Source organism: Bombina bombina, chromosome 1 (genome assembly GCF_027579735.1).
Source record: "Bombina bombina isolate aBomBom1 chromosome 1, aBomBom1.pri, whole genome shotgun sequence".
NCBI classification, from domain to species: domain Eukaryota; kingdom Metazoa; phylum Chordata; class Amphibia; order Anura; family Bombinatoridae; genus Bombina; species Bombina bombina.
The window spans coordinates 875,555,868-875,571,687 of NC_069499.1; the positions used below are offsets into that span (position 1 = coordinate 875,555,868).

At 38.5% G+C, this 15,820-nt stretch overlaps 1 protein-coding gene across 1 annotated transcript in view; it reads left to right on the forward strand.

The window, feature by feature from the left end:
- The window catches only part of LOC128661460 (capping protein, Arp2/3 and myosin-I linker protein 2-like), a 90,870-nt gene that overhangs the window by 18,158 nt on the left and 56,892 nt on the right, over positions 1-15,820 (forward strand). The window contains exons 2-3 of the mRNA XM_053715714.1: positions 6,671-6,707; positions 9,116-9,187. Of these exons, the coding sequence (XP_053571689.1) occupies positions 6,671-6,707; positions 9,116-9,187 (109 nt within the window). The remainder of the gene's footprint in view (positions 1-6,670; positions 6,708-9,115; positions 9,188-15,820) is intronic.

Below are 15,820 nucleotides of genomic sequence, written 5' to 3' on the forward strand. Positions count from 1 at the left end.
GGGCATAAGGGGCCATTCGGCCCTTGATAAATCGGCCCCTCAGTGTGAAAAACATGAGGATTAAACTATTAAAATGATAAAAGTAAAATATTTTAAATTTATCCAAATTATGTATTACTGGCATAAAAAGAATGATAACATGCAAAGGTACAATTATAGTATCAAAAACTAGTAGAGCATTGTTAGCTTCAAAATTGTAGGAGGTTATTATTGAGAGGTTTCACTACTTTGTGTGTCCCTGTGTTTAGTGTATATCGTAAAAAACATCTAAAGAGTATTATAATTATTTTCATCAAATTTGCGTAGAAAATTAGAGGTCAGGTGTTGGGGCGTAACGCGACCTCACTGGGCCCCAAAACAAAAGCTGTGGCGGGATACCCCCTTTTGACAGTGCCTTTTCTGGCTGTTTGCTGGTGACCACATATGAAAATATAGAAAAATTGCTTCTCTTGTGCAGCCTTCCTGTAAAAATATGGTGCAGATATTCTGTACAGCAAGACTGCGGCCATCTTGTAATCCCTGCCACTATATTGTAATGGCAAATCCATACACTTTATTTATACTGTGATCCCAATTTTAAAAGGGGCACAGAGAGGGGTCAACCATGATTCAGGTGGAGCCCAGGCCTTCTGTAGCGATGTCACTACTGACTATAGAGTAGGGATGGGCGAATGTTTCGCAACATTCGAAAAACGGCACGAATTTTAACACATTCGTTCGTTCGAATCTAATTTCGAATGTTTACATAACATTCTAACATTCGATTTTCGAATGTTCGGTTTTGAATTTTACGATTACATTCGAAAATATTCTTTCGAAAAATTCGAATTTAGATTGTAATAGTATTTCTAATGCTTTTTTTTTAAATGTAATATTCGAATTATGCAATACAGGGAGTGCAGAATTATTAGGCAAATGAGTATTTTGACCACATCATCCTCTTTATGCATGTTGTCTTACTCCAAGCTGTATAGGCTCGAAAGCCAACTACCAATTAAGCATATTAGGTGATGTGCATCTCTGTAATGAGAAGGGGTGTGGTCTAATGACATCAACACCCTATATCAGGTGTGCATAATTATTAGGCAACTTCCTTTCCTTTGGCAAAATGGGTCAAAAGAAGGACTTGACAGGCTCAGAAAAGTCAAAAATAGTGAGATATCTTGCAGAGGGATGCAGCACTCTTAAAATTGCAAAGCTTATGAAGCGTGATCATCGAACAATCAAGCGTTTCATTCAAAATAGTCAACAGGGTCGCAAGAAGCGTGTGGAAAACCAAGGCGCAAAATAACTGCCCATGAACTGAGAAAAGTCAAGCGTGCAGCTGCCAAGATGCCACTTGCCACCAGTTTGGCCATATTTTAGAGCTGCAACATCACTGGAGTGCCCAAAAGCACAAGGTGTGCAATACTCAGAGACATGGCCAAGGTAAGAAAGGCTGAAAGACGACCACCACTGAACAAGACACACAAGCTGAAACGTCAAGACTGGGCCAAGAAATATCTCAAGACTGATTTTTCTAAGGTTTTATGGACTGATGAAATGAGAGTGAGTCTTGATGGGCCAGATGGATGGGCCCGTGGCTGGATTGGTAAAGGGCAGAGAGCCCCAGTCCGACTCAGACGCCAGCAAGGTGGAGGTGGAGTACTGGTTTGGGCTGGTATCATCAAAGATGAGCTTGTGGGAGAGAGAAGAATTGAGTAGATTCCTAGAAGATAGCAAATTAAAAACTATCACAGAAGAAGAACTAGAGAATTTGAACTCCCCCATAACAATACAAGAGATTATGCTGGCTATCAAAGAACTTAAAGAAACAAAGCACCAGGCCCTGATGGGTTTCCAGGCTCATTTTATAAAGACCCTGCAGTTATCACTGGCTCCCCAATTGAGGATACTGTTAATAACATCTTGCAAGGAGTAGATATTCCCCCAGATTTGTTGACTGCAAGGGTGACGGTCATTCCAAAACCTGGCAAGAGCAAACAATACTGCCAAAATTACCGGCCAATTTCCTTAATCAACCAGGACCTAAAATTATTCACAAAAATTTTGGCTAACCGATTGACCCTACCCGTTAGAAATTTGATAGACAATGACCAAGTGGGTTTCATCTTGCAAAGAGAGGCACCAGATAACACTAGGAAAGTGATTGACCTGATTAATTATGCGACAGTTGGGAAGATGCCTTCTCTGTTTCTAGCATTGGACGCAGGGAAGGCATTTGATAGAGTTAACTGGGAATACATGTTTGCAGTGCTTAGCAAAATGGGATTTAAAGGCCCCTTCACTACTGCCTTAAAAAAGATATATTCAAGCCCAGATGCATACATAAGACTCTCAGGGTATCAATCAGACAGAATAAAAATCCGTAATGGCACAAGACAAGGTTGCCCCCCTGTCACCCCTACTTTTTGCTCTATGTATGAGCCATTGGCGGTTAGGATAAGGGATAATCCAAATATTGCAGGTATACGGGTGGGGGATAAGGAATATAAAATTTCATTATTTGCTGATGACGTCATCCTTGCAGTCACAACACCTTTACTTTCGCTCCCGATGGTATATTCCATAATAAATAAATTTGGACAGTTGTCTGGATATAAAATTAATGAAGGCAAGTGTGAGGCCCTTAGCACATATCTCCCAAAGCCAACAAAGAAATTATTAGAAATTAACTTTACATTTAAATGGGCCAAATCATCTCTCAAATATCTAGGAATCAACCTCACAAAAGATGTGCACTTACTTTATAGGGAAAATTATGTCCCCATGTTCACACACATTAGAGAGCTATTAGTGAAATGGACTAAATTTAACATCTCCCTGTATGGAAGAGTAATATCTGTCAAAATGACAATATTGCCCAAACTCCTATACCTATTCAGAACACTCCCAATTTCAATACCGTTGTCAGAATTATATGTAATGCAGAAGGCAATTTTAAAATTCATTTGGGGAGGGAAAAGGGCTAGAATAAACAAACACAATATGATGAGACATAGGGGAGAGGGAGGCATCGGATTACCTAACCTAATATCATATTATTATGCAGCTAGATTGGCCCAGACCACACAATGGTTTAAATTAGGACTTACACCACAATGGGTCCAACTAGAAAAAGACATGCTTAATGTAAGAAGATTGGATAATATTCTTTGGGCAACACAACAAAACAGACCCCGGTCACATCAAACAGTTCATTGCGATCACACACACTGCTTTTATTTGGGACACAGCGACTAGGAAGTATCATTTACTCAACGAGAGGTCCAGACTGACCCCCGCTCTCCCCTCTTGAATCTTTAGTTGACATACATACTCAAAGGAAATGGGAGAATAAAGGCCTCTACCGAATAGCAGATGTTTATGTTAATAGTGACCTACTATCCTTCTCTCAATATGCAGAGCTAGGCACACCCGGGCAAAATGAGTGGTTCCACTACTTACAACTTAAATCCAGAGTTCGAGAGATAATGGGATTAGATAAGCCTCCAAACAATACTATATTAGAATCACTATGTTTATCGAAGGAGGTTAGGAGGGGACTGATAGCATTGCTCTATCCGGCTATTAATGGTGGCTCAAATAGGGACAAGAGTGTAATAATGACTAAATGGGAACAGGATTTGGGCAGGACATGGACAATAGATAATTGGGTATCAAACATTAATAGAGGTCTATCGTTTTCTCCAAATGCCATGTTGAAGGAAAACTATATTAAAGTACTCTATAAATGGTACATATATCCCACAAGATTTGCCAATACACAGGACAGCAGGCCCCACTTGTGCTACAGGGGTTGTGGGGAGGAAGGGACATACTTACACATGTGGTGGCATTGTGGAAAGGTTACAGAGATTTGGAATCAGACTTCAAGGTATCTAAGCCTAATTCTAGAAACTAATATCACACTTACCCCTGAACAGGCTTTGCTTCATTTTCCTCCAGATAATAAAGTGAAAAGACATCACAAGCTAATAGCCTTGATCTGCACGGTTGTGAGAGTAAGCATAGCTAGATTTTGGAAGGTGGATCCACCCTCATTTGAATATATTAAAAGTAGAATAGATTATCACTTTACAATGAGTAGCGCCTCGGCAGAGCTTCTTAATACCAGGGATAAGTTTATACAACAGTGGGAACCATATATTATGTATACTGAAAAAGAAAATAGAGCTAGAATCCTAGCAAACCAACAAGATCAGTAGGAAACAATCCGGTTAGAGTGCCTCAATGAGTGAGATAATTGAGTCTTCAGGAGCAAGATGAATGGGTAGAGATGAGGGGGGGAGGAAATAGGGATTTGATCATGATTGAGATTGAGTCAGGCTAGATGGAAAGCGGAATTAACACACCATTATATTTTGGAATGTTACTGAAAGGTCGATAAACCAAAATTACTCTTGTCTTGTGTGGAAAACTCACATATTCAATCACTTGAAGGCTGTAATGTTATTGTATTTGTATTTTTTGTTTTTATGTTTCTAACTGTTATTTAAGATGCTGTATGTAATAACATTCAAAAGTCAATAAAAAAAACTTTCATATAAAGATGAGCTTGTGGGGCCTTTTCGGGTTGAGCATGGAGTCAAGCTCAACTCCCAGTCCTACTGCCAGTTTCTGGAAGACACCTTCTTCAAGCAGTGGTACAGGAAGAAGTCTGAATCCTTCAAGAAAAACATGATTTTCATGCAGGACAATGCTCCATCACACGCGTCCAAGTACTCCACAGCGTGGCTGGCAAGAAAGGGTATAAAAGAAGAAAATCTAATGACATGGCCTCCTTGTTCACCTGATATGAACCCCATTGAGAACCTGTGGTCCATCATCAAATGTGAGATTTACAAGGAGGGAAAACAGTACACCTCTCTGAACAGTGTCTGGGAGGCTGTGGTTGCTGCTGCACGCAATGTTGATGGTGAACAGATCAAAACACTGACAGAATCCATGGATGGCAGGCTTTTGAGTGTCCTTGCAAAGAAAGGTGGCTATATTGGTCACTGATTTGTTTTTGTTTTGTTTTTGAATGTCAGAAATGTATATTTGTGAATGTTGAGATGTTATATTGGTTTCACTGGTAAAAATAAATAATTGAAATGGGTATATATTTGTTTTTTGTTAAGTTGCCTAATAATTATGCACCGTAATAGTCACCTGCACACACAGATATCCCCCTAAAATAGCTATAACTAAAAACAAACTAAAAACTACTTCCAAAACTATTCAGCTTTGATATTAATGAGTTTTTTGGGTTCATTGAGAACATGGTTGTTGTTCAATAATAAAATTAATCCTCAAAAATACAACTTGCCTAATAATTCTGCACTCCCTGTATATTAACAGACTTTGGACTTTTTATCATGCATATAAAAATCATCATTTAAATATGTTTTTATTTTTTTGCCTAAAAATATAAAGTAGGAGATGTTTAAATGAAAATTATAGAGCATTATAAATTATCTATCGATGGGTGAATGTGTTTATATTCGAATTCGAATGTTAGAATGTATGTTATTGTAAAAATTCGATTTACATAATAGAATGTTGATAAGAACGAATATTCTTAAAAGTTCTATTATCGAATGTTATTTACTGTTTTACATGTGACATTCAAATTTGAATATTACATTTCTAAAACACATTGTAGACTAGAAATACTATTTCGAATTTGAATGTCACATCGGATCGGATCGGGATGATTGCAGTCCGCCATCTAAAAGGTGGCAGACGAGTTAAGGAGCGGTGGACTTATGACCGCTGCTTCTTAACTTATGTTTCCGGCGAGCTGGAAACATCGAGGGTAGGAAGCAGCATCCGCTGCTTAATTATTCTACCCCATAATGTTTACTTATGAGTGCTAGTATCTTGGTAAAAACTCTTTGTTTTTTTCTTTCAACTGATCTCTAGAGCAGTAGTGGTTATTCTTTAGAACATTGTAAATACAGTGAAAGACTAAAAATAAAGTAAAAAAATGACTTCCCATTCACTATTCACTGTAACACTCCTTAAAAGTGCCAGTTGCTCTTTTTTCATGCCCAGTGGTCTTATTGTAGGAGGACCAATATTGTTGTTGGATTATGTAAACTTATTATACGATTGTTATGTATTTAAAAAAAAGTCACTGAATTTACAATTGTCACTAAGAAATTCAGTTCTTGGACTTTTTCTATGTAAAGAGTACTAGTGATACAATGTTTTTGTTGCTGGTAATGTGTTGATTGTATTTTTACCTTATGTTTTATGTTTATATTTGTAAAAGTTTGGTGTGATGTATTTTATTTAAGTTGTCTGTATTATTTTTGTTTATCCCAAATGAATCAGCTCTCTCAACAATTGGGGGTCAGTCACCACAAATAGTCACTCTGTGATATTATATTAATGTAATAACTTTATTAATGTGATGTTTTGGAGTCATTTATCCCTTGTTCTTACAGAACATACAGTGATCAGTGTTTAAAACTCCACCCACTTATTGTAAAACACAGGTTAAACACAGATTGGGTGGGGTTCTCTATTTCAACACTGGACACTTTTTTTTATAGTGTAAACATTTTTATAGTGTGAAATTTGTGAAAACATCAATTGGTAAAAAAACATTACTTCAAAAATCTGCAAATTGTACAGTGAATGCAAAATTCCCTTAATTCTTGTTTCTGTGTTTCTTTTATAGAACAAAGATGGAGAAATAAAAAAGGCTGGCTCAGAAGGTAAGTGTACCAGAGGGCAGAAAGTAGTAGGGACCTCTGATAGCATCTAAGGAACTGAAAATTAACTGGATTGCTGTAGACCCCTAACTTGCATCACAGGCTATCATTTTATAACTGGAGCCTGAAATACTGACTGATACCTGTAGTATAATTTGTATGATTCACTCTAGAATTGATCATTCAACAACAATTAAGACCCACCTCTCCTCAAGATCAGACTTATTTTACTCAGACTTGCCAGAGTCCTAGCAGAGGAGTACACCCCAGGCCTACAGAACTTCAGTTGTGTGTTTTAACACTCTTTGTTTCTAGGTGAATATAATTAAAGGGAAGCGTGCTCTAAAAATGACACTTCCCATCAAACCACAAAATAAGAGACTCTTGTCAGTGCACATGCATTTATAATTGTGGAGAACTTTTGCTAAATATTTTGAGTTTTGTCCCTCACACTCTCTACTAATATTGAATACATTAATCAGTTTTGCCTTTTGTGTGTGTATTTTAAATGTTTCAATAACTTTATTAGGTGATAACAATTAGTTTGTTTTCTCTTCTATGTAATTCCCTCTCCCTTATATTAAGCCTTCTTGTCCCTATCTTCTAAGATCAGACTTGCCAGTGCTAGTGCCCTTCAGGTCAGAATTGTCTCTCCCTAAAAATAAAAGTTTTGGTCCATACACCATAACTCACAAGGTCAGACCACTCTAGCAAACAGAGGCAAGGTTTTTATTCAGAAATACAACCCTGTAAAATTATATTCTGTACAGTAACACAAAGCCGGTAAGTAAAACTGCCTTTTTCTGATGCTTGGTTAAAAGGTTATCATTGAGTTTATTGTATCAGGCTATGTACTAGGGAAAGAAGCAGATGGGATTTACTGGAAAATGACCAAGCATCTGTCACCAGCATCAAATGTGTGGGTGTCAAAAGATCAGCGACAAACAGATTGGGTGCATTAACCCCTTCACTACTAAAAGGCTCTTTATTGCACCATAAAACCTTATTAGCTAGAATGCAAAAAGATGCATAAAATAATTATTTATTTTCAGTATTTTTATTTCCAAAATAATTTTGGAACAAAATAAAATAAAAAAATTGACCAAGGTCTATATTATTACCAAAATTGACATTACATGGTATACAACAGGGGAACTACCATGATCAAATTCTGTCATTTTGATTGAAGAATTCTGGAGTATATATAACACTACTCCCTTAATTTTGTGAAATATTGCTCCATTGCTACACAAGAACTATGTGCATTATTGCTCAAAATTCAAGTTAAAATTGATTCATGTTTGTGAAAAAAAACAGTTAAAAATGATTAAAAAACCTTTATCACCACTTGGAACTCTATAAAAATTCCTTTCTTAAAGGGAAAAGAAGTAGTAATACAATGCTCTAATGAACATTTTATTATTGCTTGCAAAGTGTTTAGTCTCCACACTGGTCCTGAGGTGAACATGGAGAGGCATATGTAAGTCAGGAGCGGCATATGTAAGTCAGGAGAGGCATATTTGCATATGTAAGTCAGGAGCGGCATATGTGCATAGCCACCAATCACTGACCATGTTGAGCACAGGATCAGCAATATATTGCCTCCACAAGCAAAAGTACAATTCTAATTTTTTTATCATATTACAGGGTTCTACTATTGCTCCTTTCTGCACCTTTAAAAAATTTGTTTTAAAAAAAATGAAAAACAGAATTAATAGCACATGTAATTCATTACCAAATGTTTTAATATATTTTTTCACCTAGCTCCATTTCCCCACCTGCAGCTGTAATCACTTTTGGGTGAGGTAATATGGAGAGCAGGATTAAATATCATTTAGATGTCTGTATATGTCCCACCAAAATGCTCACCCATTTTTTGACATGGCAGTAGTTGGCTGAGACCTTTCATTTAAATAGGCTAGATCCACTATGACATATTGTAGTGTCAGACTTTAGCTCCATTTTAGTTATTTTGTCACACTCAGATCACTATTATTTACTGAGCACATCAATATTTGCTTGCAACTACAAAAAAATAATACAAAATAGTGGTTTCATACAGCTGCTGGTTGCAATGACCACCACTAAGGAGCTTCTGACTCTAGTAGGAACTCGGGTGTACACCTACAACCTTGTAAAAGGGAGCGTTGCATGAAAGGTTCCCAAACAGCACAGAGTACCTGGACAGTTGTCTCTAAGGCCAAATGCAAGGGCCATTTTCTAAAAGATGACCAATACTTTGTACAGGCAAGGGGATACATCAGTAAGACTATATGCACTTTAATACCCCTGCCAAAGTTAATTCTTAGTTTCTCTCTTATTGAAGCAGATTATATTTTTATTGGAAGTTCTTCATTTTTAGTAGCAAATTGTCATTTTGTTTTGTACTTATGGTCGTATTTTGCCTCCAGGTGATATTGTTGATAACTCATCTGAGTCACCTCCTCCTGCAATGAAGGTTCGGACTCACTCTATGTCTACAGGTAAGATATGTATGGATAGAAAGATAATAGCTCGGTTTTAGGTGTTTATTATAAAGTAAAAACAATAACTTCCAAAGTCTTTAAAACTATATTTTCTATTTGTATCAGTAAAGGTAATGGCTATAGACAATAGGCTGTTGATATTTAGATTCACTTGTTACTCTTTTTCTAATTAAGAATAATGTGCATCTTGGGCCACTATAAAAGTAGTACTCATGGTCAATCTGGGGACAAATATTCCCTTGCATTTATAGGTATAGAAGCTCATTTTGCTACCATACAAATTCATACACATGAGACCTCTAGCCCTGCAGCCTATTTGTATGCCAAATGTCACATCAAATCCCTGGCCTTTCTTTAAAGCACATCAGACTTTATATCAAGCATCTGGCCCTGCAATTCATTACCTTAAAGGTGCTGTTAAGGGTTCTCTGTAGTTGCTGTTTCCCCTGCATGTGGTGTATCTTCTCTGATGTGGGGCATGCGTGTTTAATGGGAGTTAGATGAGGAGAACTTCTAGACCTGTTTAACGCACTTCCTCACAGCCATGTTGGAAAGGATCAGCCTTCTTTGCATAATAGGCTACCCATGAGAGCTTTCCCATTGGCAACCATATTAAGAGCTGATGGGTGGGGCTTCAATATACAGATGACCAATCTGGAGCTATTAGCATTAAATCTTTGTGTTTAACTGGATGTATAGTATAATGGCATAATTAGTATGTGTAATTATATATACATCTGTAAAATAATTCTCTTAGGCCTAGATTTGGAGTTCGGCGGTAGCCGTCAAAACCAGCGTTAGAGGCTCCTAACGCTGGTTTTGGCCGCCCGCTGGTATTTGGAGTCAGTGATTAAAGGGTCTAACGCTCACTTTTCAGCCGCAACTTTTCCATACCGCAGATCCCCCTACGCCATTTGCGTAGCCTATCTTTTCAATGGGATCTTTCTAACGCTGGTATTTAGAGTCGTTTCTGAAGTGAGCGTTAGAGCTCTAACGACAAGATTCCAGCCGCCTGAAAATAGCAGGAGTTAAGAGCTTTCTGGCTAACGCTGGTTCATAAAGCTCTTAACTACTGTACCCTAAAGTACACTAACACCCATAAACTACCTATGTACCCCTAAACCGAGGTCCCCCCACACCGCCGCCACTCAATTAAAATTTTTAACCCCTAATCTGCCGACCGCCACCTACGTTATACTTATGTACCCCTAATCTGCTGCCCCTAACCCCGCCGACCCCTGTATTACATTTATTAACCCCTAACCTGCCCCCCACAACGTCGCCGCCAGCTACTTAAAATAATTAACCCCTAATCTTCCGACCGCAAAGTGCCGCCACCTACGTTATCCCTATGTACCCCTAATCTGCTACCCCTAACACCGCCGACCCCTATATTATATTTATTAACCCCTAATCTGCCCCCCTCAACGTCGCCGACACCTGCCTACACTTATTAACCCCTAATCTGCCGAGCGGACCTGAGCGCTACTATAATAAAGTTATTAACCCCTAACCCGCCTCACTAACCCTATCATAAATAGTATTAACCCCTAATCTGCCCTCCCTAACATCGCCAACACCTAACTTCAATTATTAACCCCTAATCTGACGACCGGAGCTCACCGCTATTCTAATAAATTGATTAACCCCTAAAGCTAAGTCTAACCCTAACACTAACACCCCCCTAAGTTAAATATAATTTAAATCTAACGAAATTAATTAACTCTTAATAAATAAATGATTCCTATTTAAAACTAAATACTTACCTGTAAAATAAATCCTAATATAGCTACAATATAAATTATAATTATATTATAGCTATTTTAGGATTAATATTTATTTTACAGGCAACTTTGTAATTATTTTAACCAGGTACAATAGCTATTAAATAGTTAAGAACTATTTAATAGTTACCTAGTTAAAATAATAACAAATTTACCTGTAAAATAAATCCTAACCTAAGATATAATTAAACCTAACACTACCCTATCAATAAAATAATTAAATAAACTACCTACAATTACCTACAATTAACCTAACACTACACTATCAATAAATTAATTAAACACAATTGCTACAAATAAATACAATTAAATAAACTAGCTAAAGTACAAAAAATAAAAAAGAACTAAGTTACAAAAAATAATAAAATATTTACAAACATAAGAAAAATCTTACAACAATTTTAAACTAATTACACCTACTCTAAGCCCCCTAATAAAATAACAAAGCCCCCCAAAATAAAAAATGCCCTACCCTATTCTAAATTAAAAAAGTTACAAGCTCTTTTACCTTACCAGCCCTGAACAGGGCCCTTTGCGGGGCATGCCCCAAGGATTTCAGCTCTTTTGCCTGTAAAAAAAAACATACCATACCCCCCCCAACATTACAACCCACCACCCACATACCCCTAATCTAACCCAAACCCCCCCTTAAATAAACCTAACACTAAGCCCCTGAAGATCTTCCTACCTTGTCTTCACCATACCAGGTTCACCGATCCGTCCTGGCTCCAACATCTTCATCCAACCCAAGCGGGGGTTGGCGATCCATCATCCGGTGCTGAAGAGGTCCAGAAGAGGCTCCAAAGTCTTCCTCCTATCCGGCAAGAAGATGACATCCGGACCGGCAAACATCTTTTCCAAGCGGCATCTTCAATCTTCTTCCATCCGGTGCGGAGCGGGTCCATCTTGAAGCAGGCGACGCGGATCCATCCTCTTCTTCCGTTGTCTCCCGACGAATGATGGTTCCTTTAAGGGACGTCATCCAAGATGGCGTCCCTCGAATTCCGATTGGCTGATAGGATTCTATCAGCCAATCGGAATTAAGGTAGGAATTTTCTGATTGGCTGATGGAATCAGCCAATCAGAATCAAGTTCAATCCGATTGGCTGATCCAATCAGCCAATCAGATTGAGCTTGCATTCTATTGGCTGATCGGAACAGCCAATAGAATGCGAGCTCAATCTGATTGGCTGATTGGATCAGCCAATCGGATTGAACTTGATTCTGATTGGCTGATTCCATCAGCCAATCAGAAAATTCCTACCTTAATTCCGATTGGCTGATAGAATCCTATCAGCCAATCGGAATTCGAGGGACGCCATCTTGGATGACGTCCCTTAAAGGAACCGTCATTCGTCGGGAGACAACGGAAGAAGAGGATGGATCCGCGTCGCCTGCTTCAAGATGGACCCGCTCCGCACCGGATGGAAGAAGATTGAAGATGCCGCTTGGAGAAGATGTTTGCCGGTCCGGATGTCCTCTTCTTGCCGGATAGGAGGAAGACTTTGGAGCCTCTTCTGGACCTCTTCAGCACCGGATGATGGATCGCCAACCCCCGCTTGGGTTGGATGAAGATGTTGGAGCCAGGACGGATCGGTGAACCTGGTATGGTGAAGACAAGGTAGGAAGATCTTCAGGGGCTTAGTGTTAGGTTTATTTAAGGGGGGTTTGGGTTAGATTAGGGGTATGTGGGTGGTGGGTTGTAATGTTGGGGGGGGGTATGGTATGTTTTTTTTTACAGGCAAAAGAGCTGAAATCCTTGGGGCATGCCCCGCAAAGGGCCCTGTTCAGGGCTGGTAAGGTAAAAGAGCTTGTAACTTTTTAAATTTAGAATAGGGTAGGGCATTTTTTATTTTGGGGGGCTTTGTTATTTTATTAGGGGGCTTAGAGTAGGTGTAATTAGTTTAAAATTGTTGTAAGATTTTTCTTTTGTTTGTAAATATTTTATTATTTTTTGTAACTTAGTTCTTTTTTATTTTTTGTACTTTAGCTAGTTTATTTAATTGTATTTATTTGTAGCAATTGTGTTTAATTAATTTATTGATAGTGTAGTGTTAGGTTAATTGTAGGTAATTGTAGGTAGTTTATTTAATTATTTTATTGATAGGGTAGTGTTAGGTTTAATTATATCTTAGGTTAGGATTTATTTTACAGGTAAATTTGTTATTATTTTAACTAGGTAACTATTAAATAGTTCTTAACTATTTAATAGCTATTGTACCTGGTTAAAATAATTACAAAGTTGCCTGTAAAATAAATATTAATCCTAAAATAGCTATAATATAATTATATTGTAGCTATATTAGGATTTATTTTACAGGTAAGTATTTAGCTTTAAATAGGAATACGTTATTTAATAAGAGTTAATTTATTTCGTTAGATGTAAATTATATTTAAATTAGGGGGTGTTAGTATTAGGGTTAGACTTAGCTTTAGGGGTTAATACATTTATTATAGTAGCGGTGAGGTCCGCTCGGCAGATTAGGGGTTAATAATTGAAGGTAGGTGTCGGCGATGTTAGGGAGGGCAGATTAGGGGTTAATACTATTTATGATAGGGTTAGTGAGGCGGATTAGGGGTTAATAACTTTATTATAGTAGCGCTCAGGTCCGCTCGGCAGATTAGGGGTTAATAAGTGTAGGCAGGTGTCGGCAACGTTGAGGGGGGCAGATTAGGGGTTAATAAATATAATATAGGGGTCGGCGATGTTAGGGCAGCAGATTAGGGGTACATAGGGATAACGTAGGTTGCGGCGGTTTACGGAGCGGCAGATTAGGGGTTAAAAAAAATATGCAGGGGTCAGCGATAGCGGGGGCGGCAGATTAGGGGTTAGTAAGTGTAAGGTTAGGGGTGTTTAGACTCGGGGTACATGTTAGGGTGTTAGGTGCAGACGTAGGAAGTGTTTCCCCATAGGAAACAATGGGGCTGCGTTAGGAACTGAACACTGCTTTTTTGCAGGTGTTAGGTTTTTTTTCAGCTCAAACAGCCCCATTGTTTCCTATGGGAGAATCGTGCACAAGCACGTTTTTGAGGCCGGCCGCGTCCGTAAGCAACTCTGGTATCGAGAGTTGCATTTGCGGTAAAAATGCTCTACGCTCCTTTTTTGGAGCCTAACGCAGCATTTGATTAAACTCTCGATACCAGAGTTAAATTTATGGTGCGGCCAGAAAAAAGCCCGCGGAGGGTTAACAGCCCTTTTACCGCCGAACTCCAAATCTAGGCCTTAATCAGTTAATGGGCATTCCCAGCATATGTTCCACTTTGCATCTTTACACGTGTGCCTCTGTGATTCTTTAGGGGTTGTTTGTATGTGCATAGGTATATGTAACCATGAGTCTTTCTCTTGTAATGTGTATCCAGTCCACGGATTCATCCATTACTTGTGGGATATTCTCCTTCCCAACAGGAAGCTGCAAGAGGATCACCCACAGCAGAGCTGTCTATATAGCTCCTCCCCTAACTGCCACCTCCAGTCATTCTCTTGCAGCTCTCGACAAGAAAGGAAGTATCAAGAGAGATGTGGTGAATTAGTGTAGTTTATCTTCAATCAAAAGTTTGTTATTTTGAAATGGTGCCGGCGTTGTACTGTTTTTTTACCTCAGGCAGAAATTAGAAGAAGAATTTGCCTGAGGTTTTTGATGATCTTAGCAGGTTGTAACTAAGGTCCACTGCTGTTCTCACACGTAACTGAAGAGTATGGGGAAACTTCAGCTGGGAGAACAGCCTGCAGAATTAACTGCCCTGAGGTATGTTCAGTATATTTTTTCTAGAGGATGATAAGAACTAGAAAATGCTGACAGTGCCTGATATAGTTAAGGTAAGCCTGATTGCAGTGATTTAATAAACAACTGGCATCATGCTTGCAGTAAAGGGTAATTTTCATATTACTTTCTATTATGGCTTAGTATGTAAAACGTTATATATATAAAGAACGTTTTTTACTGAGGTGATAAATCTTTATTTGGGGCCTAGTTTTCCACATGGCTGTTTTCTTTCATGTAATTAGCAAGAGTCCATGAGCTAGTGACGTATGGGATATACATTCCTACCAGGAGGGGCAAAGTTTCCCAAACCTCAAAATGCCTACAAATACACCCCTCACCACACCCACAATTCAGTTTTACAAACTTTGCCTCCGATGGAGGTGGTGAAGTAAGTTTGTGCTAGATTCTACGTTGATATGCGCTCCGCAGCAAGTTGGAGCCCGGTTTTCCTCTCAGCGTGCAGTGAATGTCAGAGGGATGTGAGGAGAGTATTGCCTATTTGAATGCAGTGATCTCCTTCTACGGGGTCTATTTCATAGGTTCTCTGTTATCGGTCGTAGAGATTCATCTCTTACCTCCCTTTTCAGATCGACGATATACTCTTATATATACCATTACCTCTGCTGATTCTCGTTTCAGTACTGGTTTGGCTTTCTACAAACATGTAGATGAGTGTCCTGGGGTAAGTAAATCTTATTTTCTGTGACACTCTAAGCTATGGTTGGGCACTTTGTTTATAAAGTTCTAAATATATGTATTCAAACATTTATTTGCCTTGACTCAGAATGTTCAACTTTCCTTATTTTCAGACAGTCAGTTTCATATTTGGGATAATGCATTTGATTTAATCATTTTTTCTTACCTTTAATTTGACTTTTTTCCCTGTGGGCTGTTAGGCTCGCGGGGGCTGAAAATGCTTCATTTTATTGCGTCATTCTTGGCGCAGACTTTTTTGGCGCAAAAAATTATTTTCCGTTTCCGGCGTCATACGTGTCGCCGGAAGTTGCGTCATTTTTTGACGTTATTTTGCGCCAAAAATGTCGGCGTTCCGGATGTGGCGTCATTTTGGCCAAAAAGCATTT